The sequence below is a fragment of the Ammodytes marinus genome (genome assembly GCF_949987685.1).
Source record: "Ammodytes marinus genome assembly, chromosome: 4".
NCBI lineage: Eukaryota > Metazoa > Chordata > Actinopteri > Uranoscopiformes > Ammodytidae > Ammodytes > Ammodytes marinus.
Window position 1 is genome coordinate 4,588,327 of NC_137233.1, and position 19,216 is coordinate 4,607,542.

General features: G+C 39.4%; 1 protein-coding gene across 1 annotated transcript; it reads right to left on the bottom strand.

Moving 5' to 3' along the window:
- Positions 1-1,869: 1,869 nt before the first annotated feature.
- On the bottom strand, positions 1,870-17,223 carry tomm34 (translocase of outer mitochondrial membrane 34). Its single transcript, XM_080026680.1, has 8 exons — positions 16,968-17,223; positions 15,215-15,374; positions 14,576-14,675; positions 13,989-14,141; positions 13,124-13,323; positions 8,037-8,184; positions 6,270-6,396; positions 1,870-4,837 (listed from the first exon to the last, which is right to left on the bottom strand). Exons 2-8 carry the CDS (start codon positions 15,342-15,344, stop codon positions 4,736-4,738), a joined length of 960 nt encoding a protein of 319 aa, XP_079882806.1. The 5' UTR covers positions 15,345-15,374; positions 16,968-17,223; the 3' UTR covers positions 1,870-4,735.
- Between the last annotated feature and the right edge of the window lie 1,993 nt (positions 17,224-19,216).

Consider the following 19,216-nt stretch of genomic DNA (forward strand, 5'->3'; position numbering starts at 1 on the left):
ATTATCCAGAATGATGATGAAGAAAACAGGCACTTCAGGCAAGGTGGAGGTTTGCCAAAGCTACAGCGGACACACACACAGGAGACATTTCTTAGTTTCAAAATTGGAAATAAAAGGGAAGGGAGGGAAATTTGATAGGAGGGAGACAGTACTTAGAACAGGTGCATTTAAAAATATTAAAAGATCAATGAAGAGTATTTTTTTTTCCTGTAATTTATACCAAAAATTAAATGTTAATAATTCTAGATTCATTACACAAAGTGATTTTGAATCTAGAATAAACTTAATGTTCAGACGGTTGACATTTCTTTATTATAAATCTTTTTTTTCCCTCATTGTTTTCAAGTAATATTCAAATATTTCGATAGTGGATTTGTTATACCATAAGCTGTAATCATCAAAATTATAACAAAAGAAAAGCCTGATGTATTTCACTGTGTAATGAATCTAGAATATTTACGAAATGTTCACTTTTTGAATGAACTTTTCAATGATATTCTATATATATATTTTTAAGATGCACCTGTATATGATGATGACCCGTTTGAGGGTAAGTTTCAACTTGGTTCACATTTGTCTTTCAAACACAAAAATAACAACATGCTCTGAAGCTAAGGGGTCAGTGTATATTGTGGTCATTTAAATTTTCTGTTTACAAAAGGATAATAAAAAAAAAATAATGAATGAATGGTTATTTGATTTGTGTTTTAAAATACAAAAATTAAATTGGTTCAATTGGTAATTGGGTCATAAAGGAATGATCTATTCTAAACCATATAAACAAAGTGGACGCGCCATAGCTAGCAACGCAACATGCCCGTTAACCGAAACTGGGCTGTGTATTAACACTGGATTTTTTTCAGCAGAGACGTTCACATATTTTGACAACAAGCGTTCTCCAGAATCAGTCAGTGCGTTTACATGCAGACTCATAATCGGATAACTAAACGAATAAGACCTCAACAGGACTTGTAAACTGCATGTAAACACCTCAACCCGTCTACTTCGGACACAAATAGGCACAATAACGGACAACAGAAGTCGGATAAGAACACCTAGATAATTCGTTCATTGTCGGCTTTCTCTCTGCATGTATACAGGGATCGGATATCGCATATCGGACTTCTCGTTCTGTGCTTGTGTGCCTGCGCGTGATAGGCTACACCATGGGTTATTGCCGGAAGGGAACCGGACGTGGCTCTAAAACCACTTGTTGAAAGCATGGCTGTCTCCACTACTAGCATAGTGGAGACAGCCATGCATCGAACATTTATCCGATTTCTGAAAGGCCATGTATACTCAGACAAGTGACACGGTCCGTTCGAGTGTCTAGTTCGATATATGTGATAATCCAATCTAGTTGTGCCATGGAAACGCAGGTGACTGACTCCACCTTTCAATTCTTTCTTTAATATCCTGTTGAGAACGGAAAATCAAATGACCAAATTATACACAGACACTAAGAAGTAGCAAATTAACATCAAAAATAAATCTCAGTGAAGTGACGCATATACTGACGACGCCTAAAACAAGGCAGGAAGAGTATGAAATATAACACGTCATATTTCTGACAGGTGGTTGCTATGGGGACGGCATTCACAAATATATGATAACATGTTTGATTGATAAAGTTTCAAAAAACAGACGGTAATTTAGTCAACCACGATGCTACGTTTGTGCTATATCAGTTCTAGCGACGGGCAGTTTGACTTGCAGACAGGTTTTTATGCCAAGATCCAAAAGTGTAAGAAAACCAAAAGGCAAATAAGTATTGCTCACTTCTTAATGTAATAAATTGGTTCATTTTTGGGGGCAAAACGTTTGTAAGTGTCTTTGAGTGCCTTGAAAAGCGCTATATAAATCCAATCCATTATTATTATTATTATTAAATTCAAAAAAATAATCTTAAAAAAAAAAGTTGGTACATTTTGGGCTCAGGAGTTGTTCTTGTTTGTTAGATTATGGGCTCTTACCTACACCCTTTCATATTAGCTGAGGAAGTCCACAATTGAAGGTCTTCAATCGCAAATTTGAATGTGTATTGTAGATCATGGTCATTTAAGCAGAACACAAACAACTCCATACAATTATAAGGAGTTTTGCTCACTTTATGATGTAATAAATTGGTACATTTTGGGCAAATAGTTAGAACATTTTGTGCTCAACATTTTTGTTGCATTATGAACCAGCCATTACATTGAGTTGTATTACCTTTTATTACATTTTGGATCGTTGTTACATTGTGGGGTCTAACTCACACCCTTTCATATTAGCTGAAGACTACAATTTATGGTGTATAATCCCAAATTGAATGTGTATTGTAAATCATGGTCATTTTAAATTTGAACATAAACAGCTATGATGTAAAATCGGCATGAACAACATACATATCGATCGACTGAGAAGAAAAAATAAACATTCACACCTTGTCAAAACCTCAGAAAACCAAGTAAAGGATAAATACGTAAACTACCTGAGTGTAGAACATTGTGAAAAAACGGTTTTCAACTAACGATTAATTCAAAATGCAGAATACACTTTTAAAATCACCATTGTTTAGGTAGGAAGGTTTTCTGAATTTACCAGTGAAGCGGACGTGATTATTATTAGAATTTCGAAACACAAAAGGATGGAGCTGCTAAAAATTCTTACGAAAATCAATGTGCAGCAGTTTTATATGTTCATTTTTCAAGCGCTAAAATCTATCAAATTATCTGGTTTCAGCTTCTCAAAAGTGAAGATTTATCTGCCTGTTATTGGTGCTATGTGACTAAACTTTGGTTGCGTTCCGAATCGCATACTTTCTACTATATAGTATGGTAGAAAAAAGATTTAGGATGTCCCGATTCTTGTGGCCAGATTTAGGATGGTTAGAAGTACCCGGATGTCCTACTTCATGCGGCCAAGATTGTTAGTGTTGAAAAGTGCATCCTATTTGGGCGATTCTGACCCACAATCCAGTGCGCACGTGAAGTGACGTCACATCGACGAAGCCTCCATATGAAAACAAACGGGGATGCGACGGATATAAAAGCAAGAGGCAAGATCAAGGCGCAATGTTATGATGAAATAAAAGAGTAAAGTATGTCCCAATAGTATGCCTACTGCGTCCAAACTAGATTCTTTTTATCGTCTTATGTAGTATGTAGAATAGAAAAAAGAAAGAGTATGAGATTCGGAATGCAACCTTTATATCTATGAGTTTTTGACTGTTTGTCAGAAGAAAACTTGTAATATGGAAATGCTACCTTAAGTTTTCCACGATATTATGAAGGGCATTTGTTGTCATCAGTTGTCTGCATGTTATAGTGCAAGTTGCTCAATTTAGGAGAACAGCAAGAAATTGAGTTGCCAAAGATGGTTTTTTTTATACCGTTAGACGTCGCAAATTTGTTGTTTTCTGATCAATGTGCTTTCCCGTCACCCACTACAACCTAAATTGATTATCTCTGCATTCTCGGTTCAAATCATTTGGTTAATTGACGCTTATAAAAAGACACTTTTCTATATATCAGAATACTTGTATGACTATTAACTAATACTTGTGCTCTGAATATTGTAAAATCGTTAGCCTCATAGCATAATTGCCTAAATCATATTTACTCTGCTTTACCCTACTCTATAACCCTTAAAATATGACTTAGGCAATTATGCTATTAGGCTAACGAAAAGTAGATGTAGAATAGAGTAGATGTAGAGTAAAAGTAGAGTAGTAAGAGTACATATGATTTAAGCAATTATACTATGCGGCTAACGAAATGTAAATGTGTGCCTTCTCTGTTGAACACTAAAACAAAATGGTGATGGTAAAAGCCTATTCTCAATTAGAACTACGATGTGTTTTTTTATAGTTTCAGCTCTTTAAGTTATAAATAACCATAAATACTCAGTGACACTAAAACAAGGTGAAATTCAAAATTTCAAACACAAACATTCCCCAAGCTGAAAAAGAAAAATGGCCGCGCCTTCTTCTTCTCCCACCGACACACCCTCAAGTTCTCACCAACCGACGCTGCGTTTACCAGAAGACTTTTCAAGACCGAGCCCATGTTTAGTTATAGGGGTGTAACGCTACATAGATACAGCTCTGGAAATAAATTAAGAGACCACTCCAAATGTTCAGTATCTCTTGTTTTACTAATTTATAGGCATATGTTTGAGTAGAATGAACATTTTATGAACTACGGACAACATTTCTACCAAATTCCAATACATTTTTTTGTCATTAAGAGCATTTCCAAACACAAGTTCGGTCGGAGCAAGGGCTTCTGGGAAACGTAGGCTCGGTATTGTTTTGAATATTTTGACTTGAAGCGGGTTTTGAATTTTTGAATCGTGTCACTGGTCAACTCTTACCCTGCATTCCAATCCCCATACTAGTTTCCTACTATTTAGTACGCCAGAAAAAGATTTAGGATGTCCCAATACATGCACATCAATTGTAGTATGCTGAAAATACATAAATGCCCCACTAACTCCAATAGCATTTTGGAGTATTCTTATTTATTCTTGACATTTCTCGACATAATGAGAAAAAAAACCTTCCTTATCTGATTTGTGTTCCTCTACTGTGGTCCTAAAACTATTCTGTGCTTTAGTATGCAGCGTAGTAAAAAGAAAAAGTATGTGATTTGGAACGCAGGGCTATTGTAAAAACCCCTCAAGTGATCGGTCTTCCATTTTGTGCCAGTGACAGATTCTTACCGCTGTCTACTACGGGCGCCATTTTGGGTCATCATTTCTTCCTCTGCACTTCCTGCATCAGCTTCATGGCGGCCGCGTTGTTTGGTTCAACTTTGAGCAGAGTGTTGATGTCGCTCACACAGGATCCAATGTCCTATAAAAGGAATCACAGGGAGAATTTTAGAGTTAAATATAAACAGAATATTAGAAAGGTGCCTCCACAGGTTTGCATTATCTGTTTGCTTTCTACAGGTTCAATTTATTCAGAACTAAAGATCTCTGTAAAATCCTCCAAAGTTATTTGGGGTAGTTAGCATATGAAAAAAGGCATATTTATCAATCCAAATAAATAAAGATATTGTAATTTAAGTTTGATAAAATGCAGTTTAGATGAGACAGGCTATGCTCTGGTTCTTACACTATTAACAGCACATTTGCCTCCCCTGGTTTGCACTATGTGTTAGAGGGGTGGGCGATATGACCTAAAAATCTATATCATGTAACTTTTTCATGTTTTGAACGGCGGCGATAGTATTTTATCACAGTATACTTTTTTGTGTAGCCTATATGTTAGGAGGAGTAGCCCAGCCTTTCTCATGAAGTATGTGTTGTAACCTACGTACAGTATGTATCTTTTTCCAACAGGCAGCCTATACACACTATGCAGACAACAGTAATCAATGTGCGCTATCAGTCACTATCAAGGTGTTTTGTCAATTGTACAATCACCGATAAAGTTTTCAATGAAATTTGGATAAAAGTGTCAGCTGAATTATATGATGATGTAATGTCTGGAATCCTGAGTAGGTAACCGGGGGAAACGCTGCGGTTATCAAGACAGGAAATGCTTTTATTTTCACTACACGCCCTGAAAAAAAAAAAACTCCAGACACACAGTTAAGAGGTTAACGCCTTATTACACAGTGATGAAGGTGTGTGTGTGTGTGTGTGTGTGTGTGTGTGTGTGTGTGTGGGAGAGTGAGTGTGTGTGTGTGGGGGTGGGTGTGAGAGAGTGAGTGTGTGTGTGTGGGGGTGGGTGTGAGAGAGTGAGTGTGTGTGTGTGGGGGTGGGTGTGAGAGAGTGAGTGTGTGTGTGTGGGGGTGGGTGTGAGAGAGTGAGTGTGTGTGTGTGTGTGTGTGTGTGTGTGTGTGTGTGTGTGTGTGTGTGTTAGTTTGCGTGTGAGATTGAGTGAGTGAGTGAGTGAGTGAGTGAGTGAGTGAGTGAGTGAGTGAGTGAGTGAGAGAGAGAGAGAGAGAGATGTCTGATTTATTGGACTTATTGTATCTTACTGATACTTTGCTTTGGCAACATTGTTTTTCTATTTTAAACTTTCATGCCAATAAAGCCAATTTGAATTGAATTGAATTGAATTGAGAGAGAGAGAGAGTGTGAAAGAGAGAGTGAGTGAGTGTGTGTGGGCGTGTGAGTGTGAGTGAGTGAGTGAGTGAGTGAGTGAGTGAGTGAGTGCGTGGCTGTGTGTGAGACAGAGAGAGAGTGTGTGTATGTGTGAGACAGAGAGAGTGTGTGTGTGTGCTTGTGTGTGTGTGTGTGTGTGTGTGTGTGTGTGTGTGTGTGTGTGTTGTCACCTTGAGTCCATTGTGAGCCTGGGCCCTCCTGTATAAAGCCTTGATGTTGCTGCTGTCCATCGTCAGAGCCTCGTCACAGTCTCTGACACAGTCTCTGTACTGCTTCACTGACAGGTAGCACAGCGCCCTGCACACACACACACAGACAGACAGACAGAGAGACAGACAGACAGAGAGAGAGACAGACAGACAGACACACACACACACACACACACACACACACACAGACAGACAGACAGACACACACACACACACACACACAGAGACAGACAGACACACACAGAGAGACAGACAGACACACACACACACACACACACACAGACAGAGAGACAGACAGACAGACAGACAGACACACACACACAGAGACAGACAGACACACACACACAGAAATTAGAGAGCTGACGAAGGAATTTCTGCACAAACATCCACTGGTGCGTCTTAAGAAAATTATTTGGAATTCCAAAATGTTTAAAAATATGTATACCCGTGTGTTTGGGTATGTTTTATATATTTTTTAATGGTCCATTTTGGTGGCAAAGCAACAGATTAACATCATGATTAGCATTAGCTTGGTTTACTGATGGGTCAAGAGGGTACACACAATAGGTCAAACTGGTAGAAAAGTTAGAAATCGCCCCCTGCTGGATCACCAGGGAAACTACATTCAAATCAAATCAAATCAGTTTTATTTGTATAGCCCAAAATCACAAATAGACATTTGCCTCAGTGGGCTTTACAATCCATACAGTACGATACAATATGACACAATATGACACCTTGCCCTTACACCCTTAGCTCGGCTGAGAAAAAAAAACTCCCAGTAAAAAAAACCTTTACCGGGATTTAAAAATGTTTTGAAGAAATCTCAGGGAGAGTCGACAGAGTAAGGGATCCCTCTCCCAGGACGGACATGCTGCAATAGATGTCATAAGTAGAGAAAAATCACGAAGGAATTTGATCATTGACCAGATGTTTACATGGTAATACTAAACTACTTTGAATAATTGAGAGACTGCAGCACACAAACGGGAAAAAATAGTTCGAATATGAACTTTTCACCCCACCTTCGAAGGAATATTCCAATTTCGAATAGAAAGCGACAGCCCTATTTTGTACACTGTGCAAAGACAGACATAAGGCGGATGTGACTGACATATACAATATACAATGTATATCAAAGCAAAAGACAAACTTGTTCATTTTTTCTAAAGGTGCTACAGTTATTAACCGTCTGAAGTCTGACCTGGAATGTGGATTTTAAGAATTATTCTGACGGGAGAAAAAGGCTGAATGGAAAGGAAGTAGCTTTTTTTTTAAGCTTAATCACTGTATGAGGCTTTAATTAATTGGAATGTCGGACTTGAACCCGCAACCACTGCAACGAAGGCCGGAGCCAATATGGTACGCGCTCTATCCACTACGCCACCGGAGCACCCGTTCTCCAATACATTTTTTTAAAAAGTTACTAAATGCATTGCAAAGTCAATGTAATTATTGTGTTAAATAAGGGCGGTCTCAATATCAAGCTCAGGATTTTGGCCATTATCAAGCAGCCCTAGTGAGATATAAAAGCTGTTATGAAGGCAGATGGTAGGGCGTGCCCCCCGGGCCGGGCCCAGCAGCAGACCCGGGTTCGATTCCCGCCCGCAGTCTGCATGTCACTCCCCTCTCTGCCCCATTTCAACTCTGTCTCATAACACTATCAATAAAGCATAAACATTTCCAAAAAAAATGCAAATAAAAAAAATGAAGGCGGATGTGCGTTACCTGTTGGTGTAAGTGGTGATTTCGTTGGGGTTGAGTTTGATGCTCTGGCTGTATTTCTCTACGGCTTTCTTGTGCTCTCCTTTCTTCACCAGCGCGTTGCCTTCCTCCTTAAGCACCTGGGCTTTCCTCAGGTCTTTGTCACTCGGAGCTGGACAGAGGTAATGGGAGAAAACAGACACATTAGGTGAGTGAGTGAGTGAGTGAGTGAGTGAGTGAGTGAGTGAGTGAGTGAGTGAGTGAGTGAGTGAGTGAGTGAGTGAGTGAGTGAGTGAGTGAGTGAGTGAGTGAGTGAGTGAGAGAGAGAGAGAGAGAGAGTGTGAGTGTGTGTGTGTGTGTGTGTGTGGGGAGGCGGGGTGAGTGCGTGAGTGAGTGAGTGTGTGTTTGTGTGTGTGTCACCAAAAAAATCACTGGTCAATTTTGAGATTATGACAGCTAATGGGAGAGAACAGACATTAGGCACCAAACAAAAGATAACACCCCAGTCCCACTCTGTTAACATACTCTGTCTGCATGTTATGCTTCAGTTGTGTTTGTTGTCTGTCGGCGTGCGACCCATAAATGTACTGTGAAGTGAAATAGAATTTCTCCTTGGGGACAATAAAGTCTAAAGTCTAGTTTAGGAATAGTTTACGGCAAGAAAAAAAGAGAAGCACTGGTCAATTTTGAGATTTTGGCTTTTTTAAACTTTCCATATTGTATTTTCTTTTTCAAAATGCGTATAAATAGTCTGGCTAACAGCTATGGACAACTACCCTGCATTCCAAATCACATACTTTTTCTTTTTACTACACTACATACTAAAGTACAGAAGAGTTTTAGGGCCACAGGAGAGAAAAAAAATCAGATAAGGAAGATTTTTTTCATTATGGTCAAGAATAAAGACGAAATACTCCAAAATGCTATTGGAGTTAGTGGGGGCATTTGTGTATTTTCAGCATACTACAATTGACTTGCATGTATTGGGGACATCCTAAATCTTTTTCTGGCACACTAAATAGTAGGGAAGTATGGGTATTGGAATGCAGGGATTGTATAGCGCTCTTGGCAACTGGAGTCGGGAGCGTTGTCAAACTCCTCCCCTTCCCCGCTGTAGTCTACCGTTTATGCTGCGCTCAGAACGGGAGACAACAAAGTGCGAGAGTGTGTTTTTTGTTATTTTTTTACGATATTTTTGTGGCATTTTCAAGCTTTATTAGACAGTACAGTGTTGAAATGGGGAGACAGAGAGAGAGAGACGGGGGATGACCTGCAGTTAAGGTCCACGGGTCGGATTTGAACCCGCGACCACTGTAACGAAGGCCGGAGCCGATATGGTACGCGCTCTATCCACTACACCACCAGAACGCCCCGCGAGTGTGTTTTAATACAGTTTGATAGTATCCAGCTCATAATGTTGCAGCACACACACGGCACGCGTCATTAACGGTTTTGGGTCGACACCTTTAATAATAGGTCCATGGTCGGCATTAAACTGCAATATTTTGAAAGGACGCGTTGCTGCTTCCTGGGCTTAGCGCCGCCCAAGACGATTGTGACTGGTTTAAAGAAGTAAAAACAGGCCAGCCCAGTTTCCCCCCGGATAGTAGAAACTAAGGTTGCGTTCCGAATCGCATACTTTCTACTATATAGTATGTAGAAAAAAGATTTAGGATGTCCCGATTCTTATGGCCAGATTTAGGATGGTTAGAAGTACCCGGATGTCCTACTTCATGCGGCCAAGATTGTTAGTGTTGAAAAGTGCATCCTATTTGGGCGATTCTGACCCACAATCCAGTGCGCACGTGAAGTGACGTAACATCGACGAAGCCGCCATATGAAAACAAACGGGGATGCGACGGATGTAAAAGCAAGAGGCAAGATCAAGGCGCAATGTTATGATGAAATAAGAGAGTAAAGTATGTCCCAATAGTATGCCTACTGCATCCTAACTAGATTCTTTTTATCGTCGGATGTAGTATGTAGAATAGAAAAAAGAAAGAGTATGCGATTCGGAACGCGACCTCAATAGCCTGGATCCAGTACTAGCGGTAGTTTGGTCTGGCTGTGCGCGACTATAGTATAAATAAAAAGGTCCAAATTGTACATTTGACAGGTGTTTATTTGACTAAACTGTGTCTGTTTGCGTCTGTATATTATACCGACATTATATCAACATCATTTTTTTTCAATACTTTGAACCAGATTATCTGAAGCACTTACCGGTATACAGTACATACATTTTATATGTTGTTAATTGTCTGATTAATAAAAAAAACAATCTTAAAAACAGGGTGCCAGATATGCATTTTTAAAGAACTTTACATCGTATTTTCAGATTTATAAAATTTGAAACTTGAATATGCTATATCACAATCTGTTCAGTAAAAACTTTGGACTCGTATATGTTTAAAAAACCAAATTAAGATTTTAACTCTGGCTCATTTCATTGGTTTATAAAGAGATACTAATGTACGCATAATTAGTTAATGATAAACATCTCAGGAAAAGTAGTTGTACAAAATAAATTATTTTAATGTCAGTAATTAAATAAAGTAGCAGAGTTTCATGATTATATCTATAAGTTAAAAATGTTACCATATTCACCTGCAATGTCTCTTTGAAATACATGATTCCTCGAGGCACTAGTCTGATTAGCGACAGGGTTGTTCTTAAAGACCTACTTCACCGGAGGGAATATGAAGGTGTATTGAACTTCTATGTAGTATGAATGTGCAAACATTTTAGAAATCGGTTCATCCTTGCCTGAGAAAAGGCAGAAAGAGTGTTTTATGGTCTCACTGTCTAGCCCTACATTTTACAGATGTGACATCACTTCTGTAAACATGTAGTGTTAGGATTAACAGGACAGCTGGGCCAAGGGAAGACTGAGGGAAGAAAAACCTCATTCATTATATTTTAATAGCGATTTTATAATGATAGAACGCCGGTTCCGTTTGGGTGAAGTATTCTTTTAAAAGAGCAGGGCTCCTGAGTGCGCCTGTTTTAAGCACGATGTCGGCTAGTGCAGCTACATAACCGCACAAATGGCTGCGATTGCGATTTACTGTTAAATATGTGCGGCACGCGCGTGTGTCTGTAAACATTCCAAACGCTCCTTTAGTCTTTTTGGTGGCGACCCTCGAGTCCTCTGAGTGTGCGTGGCTGTTTTGGAAAAGCCTTACTAACGTCCTACTCATACTCATTTTGACGTTAATTTGAGTATGTTGTGGTTGAGTTTGTGTAGGCGAGAAATGCCCGGATGAGTACTAACTTCCGGGAAGAATTTGTGTATGGATCGACAGGTTACTTTTCCTACTCACAATGCATTGCGTCTTCTCAAACGACATGGAAGTTTTTTTTTTTTTATTCTTTATTGCTTCTGTATACTTCAGTGTAAACGGTCCGACGAACCTCGCATACACAATCGATGGCTAAGTAGACAGTATGGAGTATATAGATGTGTGAGTATGTAGGAGGGAGGACGTTAGTAGGGCTTTTACAACACAGCCTGTGTTTGTATGTCAGTGCAGGTGAGTAAAACAAACAAACATGGACACCGACGGGCAGCAGCAGCCAGGCCTAAGCTGAACTGTGGTGGAAAACAAAGGTTGCGTTCCGAATCGCATACTCTTTCTTTTTTCTATTCTACATACTACATCCGACGATAAAAATAATCTAGTTAGGATGCAGTAGGCATACTATTGGGACATACTTTTCTCTCTTATTTCATCATAACATTGCGCCTTGATCTTGCCTCTTGCTTTTATATCCGTCGCATCCCCGTTTGTTTTCATATGGAGGCTTCGTCGATGTTACGTCACTTCACGTGCGCACTGGATTGTGAGTCAGAATCGCCCAAATAGGATGCACTTTTCAACACTAACAATCTTGGCCGCATGAAGTAGGACATCCGGGTACTTCTAACCATCCTTAATCTGGCCACAAGAATCGGGACATCCTAAATGTTTTTTCTACATACTATATAGTAGAAAGTATGCGATTCGGAACGCAACCACAATGTCTGCTCTATGGGGATATTTAGGATTCGGGTACGGCGACGTTGAACAGATTGAAGTGCTGTTTAAAACTTCACGCATCACGTCTTATGATAGGTCCATGGTGGCAGTCTATGAACACATGAGACAGCGCAGAGAAAAGACAGATGAATTCATGAGAGTGAAGGCCCACCCCGACCGTACACGCAAGTTTACAGACACTGCTACTATACTATACTGTCTTTGCACTTTGGAGGAATGCATTTATTTTCATGGGGGAAAAAACATATTTTCTTTATTACATTTTTTAAACCATAATTTTTTATTATTTTGAAAACAGTAGGCCTACAGACTACTAGCCAAGTACAAGCTTTATTTGTAATATTTTCAATGATAAATTAGATACATGGGTTTCAAAGCTATCAATATTCTCAAATTTTCCTTGAAAACCAAGCAAGTGGAATCACAATACCATTTATTTATTATATCGCAAATCGCAATATCGGCCACTATAATCGCAATAATTCTCCAAATCGTGCAACACTAATTGGTGCACCCAAAATACGCGCACCGGTGCAACCAATGAAAACGTTAGTCTGGAGCCCTGTCAACACTAAAAAATCTCAGCATCTGGGTATTTCTAACCATACTAAATCTTTTTTTCTACCATACTAAATAGTAGATAGTATGGGTGTGTGGGTATTGGAACGCAGCCAGGGTTGTTATTGAATAGAAAACATTGTTAGTATCCCCTAAAGAGGTTTTATCCACCAAACGAAAAACACCAGCGCCAACATCTAAAGCAAAAATAGCAATTTTAAACCTCTCTCTTAAATGTGTTTCAACTTCAAGCCCAATTCAACCCAAATGTCATGCAGCTTCAATTGTTTTCAGTTTTATTTATCAGGTTAAAAGTGTTAACATTTAATTTTCACATCAAAACACATGTTAGTCCTCTTCAAACGATATCTTTAGAAACCTGTGAAGTAGAGTATACGCCATGTTAGTTGTTAATTTGATTTTGTTTGTGTGTTCACGTTGTGTTTTTGTGCTTATACATTTATTTATTTATCCAAAAATAATGTATTTAAAAAATCACACGTTTGTCCTCACCAGGCTTATTGGTCTGCCTAGTGCTGTTGTGTAGGGGAGCCTGGGTGGGTTGTAGCGGTGTGTTACTGGGGGGAGGTGCTGCGTGGGGTGTAGTAGTTTTCGTGGCCAGTTTCTCTCTGACAGACAGCGGGACCGTCGGGATGGGAGGAAGCTTCTCTCTCCATGAGAAACCATCCGCTTCTGTCAGCGCCTTCGTCATTCTGAGGAACAATAAAATTAAAAATTAAAAATACATTAAAAAGCAAGATCGGAACACACAAATACATTGTTTAGTACATTCAAAGAAGCCTGGAAAGAGCCTGTGTGATTTCAGCTTTGGAAACTAATGTTTGAAGAATAAGAAATGCAACAGAAAACACAGTAAGGAAAAACTGAGGTTTAAAGTTGTTAATATTTCTGAAACAGTCTCATTGTTCCTCTGATGATCATAAATTGCATGTAACAGCAAACAAGACCATCAGTGCAAAGAATGATATTTTCAGACAGTTTTTCTTAATGCCTTTGTCATGAAAATCCTTTACACACCCCACCTTTAAGACAAGATTGTATATAGGATAGGATCTAAACAATACATAAAAAATACTCCAACCCACTTACCCCCCTCTGTACCTGTTGGTGCCTTGAGGAGAGGCTGTTCTGAAACCCTGCTCATGTTTTATGGCCTCAGTTGTAATCGGTCAAGGCAAGAGTATACATAGCACCTAAACAATACATCCACAATACTCCAACTCCAATGTTACCCACTAATAATAACCAGGCTATCGCATCACAGTACGCCAATAGTCCACAATAACCCCCCCCCCCCCCCAACCCACTAGAACACTATTCACTCTCCCACCAATTGCCCAGTGTGCAGCCCAGTTACCTGTTGGTTCCGTCGTGAGCGGCTGCTATGTTGCAGTCTATCTGCAGCGCCGTCTTGTAGTCGATGTACGCCTGGCGGTATCGCTCCAGAGCCTCGAAGGCCGCGGCCCGACGCAGAAGAGACTTAACGTTGAACGGGTACAACTCCAGAGACCTGGGAGAGAATATACTGTTAATACACAGCCTAGGCTCTGTAAACTGGTGGTAATACACAGCCTAGGCTCTGTAAACTGGTGGTAATACACATCCTAGGCTCTGTAAACCCTACACACATGGTAAAATGTAGGGTTAGGACTAACAGGACAGCTGGGCCAAGGGGAGACTGAGGGAAGACTGAGGGAAGAAAAACCTCATTCATTATATTACATTATAATAGCGATTTTACAATGATAGAACACCGGTTCTGTATGGGTGACGTATTCCTTTAATTGAATCTCAGTGTGGTAACTTGAGAGGGGATATGGGAAAAGACAAAATGTGAATGTAACCGTTGACTAATAAAGAAACTTAACTTCATAGGTTTATTAGCTTTGTAGGAAAACGCACAGAATCACAGCAGTAAAATAATAACACAAATGAAACTCTTACATGTTGCAGTCTTTTACGCACTCCTGACAGTTCCCATCCTTCAGGTAGCTGGCCGCGCGGTTCGAGTACAGAATGCCCAAATCCTCCTGGTTATTTTTACCTGTGGACAGAAAGTATTTTTTTTTTAACCTTTATTTATACAGGTAAATCCCATTGAGACCGAAGACTCTTTTTCAAGGGAGACCTGTTTTCCATTCCCACGTTACCATTCACACACACATTCATACACCGATAGCAGGCTAACTATCGACATTCACACGAGGCAAGGTGGGTGAAGTGTCTTGCCCAAGGACACAACAACCATGACACAGGTGGCAGGGCGGGGATCGAACCTCCAACCCTTTGATCATCAGCCGACCCGCTCTACCAACTGAGCCACTCATTAACAATGAGTATTTCAGCAAACGGAGATACCACTTTCATATTAAAAATCATTCAGCTAGTGCGCTCCGGTGGCGTAGTGGATAGAGCGCGTACCATATTGGCTCCGGCCTTCGTTGCAGGTTCAAATCCAACCCGTAGACCTTTACTGCTGGTCATCCCCCCCCCCTCTCTCTCTCTCTCTCCCCATTTCAACTCTGTACTGTGTAATAAAGCTTGAAAATGCCAAAAAATATATCTTTAAAAGGTGTATCTTACTGTTTTTCTCAAGCTCTTTGATTGCCAGGCTGTATATCCCGATTGCCTCTCCGTACTGTCCCGTCCTGAAACATTCATTTCCAGATTGTTTTAAATCCGACCAGGAACGAGCCTTCTGTTTGGGCGCCATATCTCTCTTTTATTTATTATGAACTGGGATCTGAAAGAAAGTAAAATAAAATAGATGAAACACTGGTTTAAACGTGTGCATAAAAATAACCTTTGTCTAATGTATCCCGTGGACAAAATTCATATAATCTTGAAAAATTATTTGCGCCATACACTGCCTCCATATGAAGAGAAATACACGTCCCATGTTACTGTGATGTAACATTCATTCATTCATTTCAAAGCATGTCCTTCAGTGTTCAAAAAATTGCTCCGTTTTATTCTATTTTATATGAATATTATACTCAAGATTGCATTACAATGTTTAGCACTGTTGTCTTTTTTATGTCTTAGATTATCTCAAATCAAATCAGTTTTATTCATATAGCCCAATATCACAAATAGACATTTGCCTCAGTGGGCTTTACATTCCATACAGTATGACACCCTCTGCCCTTATTTGTCTGTCTGTCTGTCTGTCTGTCTGTCTACCTATCTATCCCTCTGCCCTTACACCCTTAGCTCGTCTGAGAAAAAACTCCCAGTAAAAAACCCTTTAATCGGGATAAAATAAATTGAGAAAACTCAGGGAGAGTCGACAAAGTAAGGGATTTCCTTTCTTCCAATCTTTTTTTTTTATTTGTTTTGTTGCATCATTGGACAAAGATTTAGGAATTTCATGTTCCAACATCTGCACCTGTATTTGTTGTACAGTACATAAACATAACGTGAACTGTTATTGTTCTTCGGAGCATGTGCTAATCATGGTGCTAATTTATACTAAGTGTTGTTTAAGTATTCTGCACTACAACTCAACATGGAAAGTGCAAGTCATCCTGGCTTTCTGAGCTAAGCCTTTATATAATATATAGGACACATGGCTGGATTATTAGGTAGGTACCCCTCAACCTGTTTAATAGTGAGTTTTTTTTTTTAAATCATACAATTGTTTTACAAATATTTTAATTTGTAATTTTCACCTTTATGGTAATTTTAAAAGGCTAATAGTTTGAACTAGCGTGGAAATGCATTACTGGGAGGGGTTTATAATATGTGATAGGTCCCTAAATAACAAGAGAACACCTCTCTTACTATGTAAAAAAAAAACATGAATTCATTGTACAGTCTATAGAATGGTTGGTGCATTTAACTGCATTGATAAGCCTAGCTGGACCCAATAAAATCCCCTTTTTCCACTTTAAAATGGAGACTCGGTTTTTGCGTATAAACCTAAATAAGCATTTGTCTATAATACATATAACTGGGTATACATTTCTACACACGAGCTTGTCCAAAACCCATTGTAGTAGCTATGGCACCTAGCTACTGCTGCTAACAGTAGCTAAAGCACAACATGTTTCTTTCAGTTTGTATGGAAAACTAGCACCGTAACTCTACTTTAAAATGACAAACACCTGTGCTATGTATCATTTAGCTAGGTTAGCTCTGTGGCTGGGTTATGCTAATCAGACAGGCACTCAAACGGTGTTTAATTATTATTATTTTTTGAAAAGGTAGCTATAGCTAACTTAGCAAGCTAACCACCAGCAAACCACACTGCAATGCTAGCCAATGCTATTGCTATGACACACACACACACACACACGGCTATATACACACACACACTGTACACATTTCTTCTTACCGGTGTTCTGCTAATATTTGATGGATAGCAGCAGGCGGCTTCTACAAAATAGTGTAGCCTTCAATGGAAACGTATTAAAGTCTTAAAACTATCTACGACCCTCTTGCGCTAACATTACTCTCTGTACGGATGTCGGGACAGTCCCACGCGGCTTTCCTGTGCCTGTGTCGGGCTTTATGTTGAGGGGGAGAGGGTGAGAGACTTGCCGGCTAACTCTGGAAACTTCTCACACGGCACACTCACTCACTGCAGCAGTCTTCTTCCTACTGTAGCTGTAACCGGTTTCACTCTTCTCTCTGTCGTTACGATGCGTTCAAGTGCTCTCGGAAATTGCTCTGGATGAGTGAGTGAGTGAGTGAGTGCGCCCTCTGGTGGCAAAATTGGATTTAATACGGAGACACACTGCAGGTGTAGAGCTTTATTATACTATCTATGCCATGGTGTAGGGCAGGGTAACATTTTAAACATTTCTTTCTTATAGTTATCATCATAAAACTTTGCCAGTTTATATCTTAAAAACTACAGTTTTTTGTAGGTCCCACCCTAACTCATTTCTCAGGAATGTTTAATATATGTAAATACTTATGCATGAATGTGCATCTCTTTAAAAAACTAAACATCTAGATGGTGGATTAAAGGTGCAGTGTGTAATATGACATCATCAAGAAAGTTCTACAAAGTTCTAGAATGCAACACTCCCTGTGTAACCCCAATCCTTTTGAATAATAACAGAAGCTACAGTGGCCTTCAAGGACAAGAACAATTCTAAATTTTAAACAATGCACCTGATGACATTCCAACTATGACACTTTCAAGATGGCGGCACTAGGCCTTGGTCCAAAATATGCAGAAATATGGACATATATGAGACCCTTTCTAAGGGAAAAATAAATCATTAAAAAAAAATGTCAGCTATTATGCACTAAATTAAATGTACTTATGGATATTATAATTACTTTCTACAAAATCTGCCAAGAAATAAAACCCACAATTCTACACACTGCAGGTTTAAGTCATAGTTAAAATCTGGACTTCATTTTTAGCGTTAAGAACAAGATGTATCATAGAGAAACACACATAGCTTCACTATTAAAGACACAAACATGGGTTTAAAAAGCATTTTATTCTTGCAATCTTTCAACAGATCCAAAACATAAGAACAGTGTATTTACAGTCCAGCCCACACATCATGTGTATAACCACAAGGAGGCGCTGTTTCATCATGGTTAAATTGGAACCTGAACATTCTGAAGACATATAATAGTAGAAAAAAAGAAAATGTCCCTGCATTCCAAATCACATACTCTTTCTTTCTACTACACTACATACTAAATAACAGAAGAGTTTTAGGGCCACAGGAGGGAAAATAAAATCAGACAAGGAAGATTTTTTTTTCATTATGTCGAGAAATGTCAAAAAATAAAGACGAATATTGCAAAATGCAATTGGAGTTGGTGGGGCATCTAGGTATTTTTGGCATACTGCAATTGACGTACATGTACTGGGACATCCTAAATCTCTTTCTGGCATACTAAATAGTAGGGAAGTATGGGGATTGGAAAGCAGGGTGTGTTTCTCAGATAATAAAGCAGCAGTGCTGGTGGTTCTGTCCAATCAGATTGGAGTTGTGAAAGACGCCATAGATGAAATTCAACAGGTACACACACACGCAGACAGGCACGCACGCATGCACATACACACACACACTGTGAATCCACAAATAGTGAATTTGGACCTTTGTCGGGCCCAGCAGCAGACCCGGGTTCGATTCCAGCCCGCGGTCGTTCTCTGCATGTCACTCCCCTCACTGCCCCATTTCACCTCTGTCTCTACACTATCAATAAAGCCTGAAAAATGCCAAGAAATATCTTTAAAAAAAAAAGAAAATTAAAATTAAAAAAAGACTGCTCTCACGTTGCTTTAGGATTAAATAAATAATTTTATTGTAAATAGAAAAAAAAAGTCCTTGGCTTTATTGGTAAACTTGTAAATGTGTGGTAAACACATTTGCAACACTTCCATCTAAGTCAAGATGCATTTAAAGACCTACTTCACCAGTGGGGATATGAAGGTGTATTGAACTCTGAGATCCTATGCAGTAGAAATGTGCAAAAAAAATAGAAATTGGTTCATCCTAGCCTGAGAAAAGGCAGAAAGAGTGTTTTATGGTCTCACTGTCTAACCCTACATTTTCCCAAGGGTTAGGATTAACAGGACAGCTGGGCCAAGGGAAGACTGAGGAAAGACTG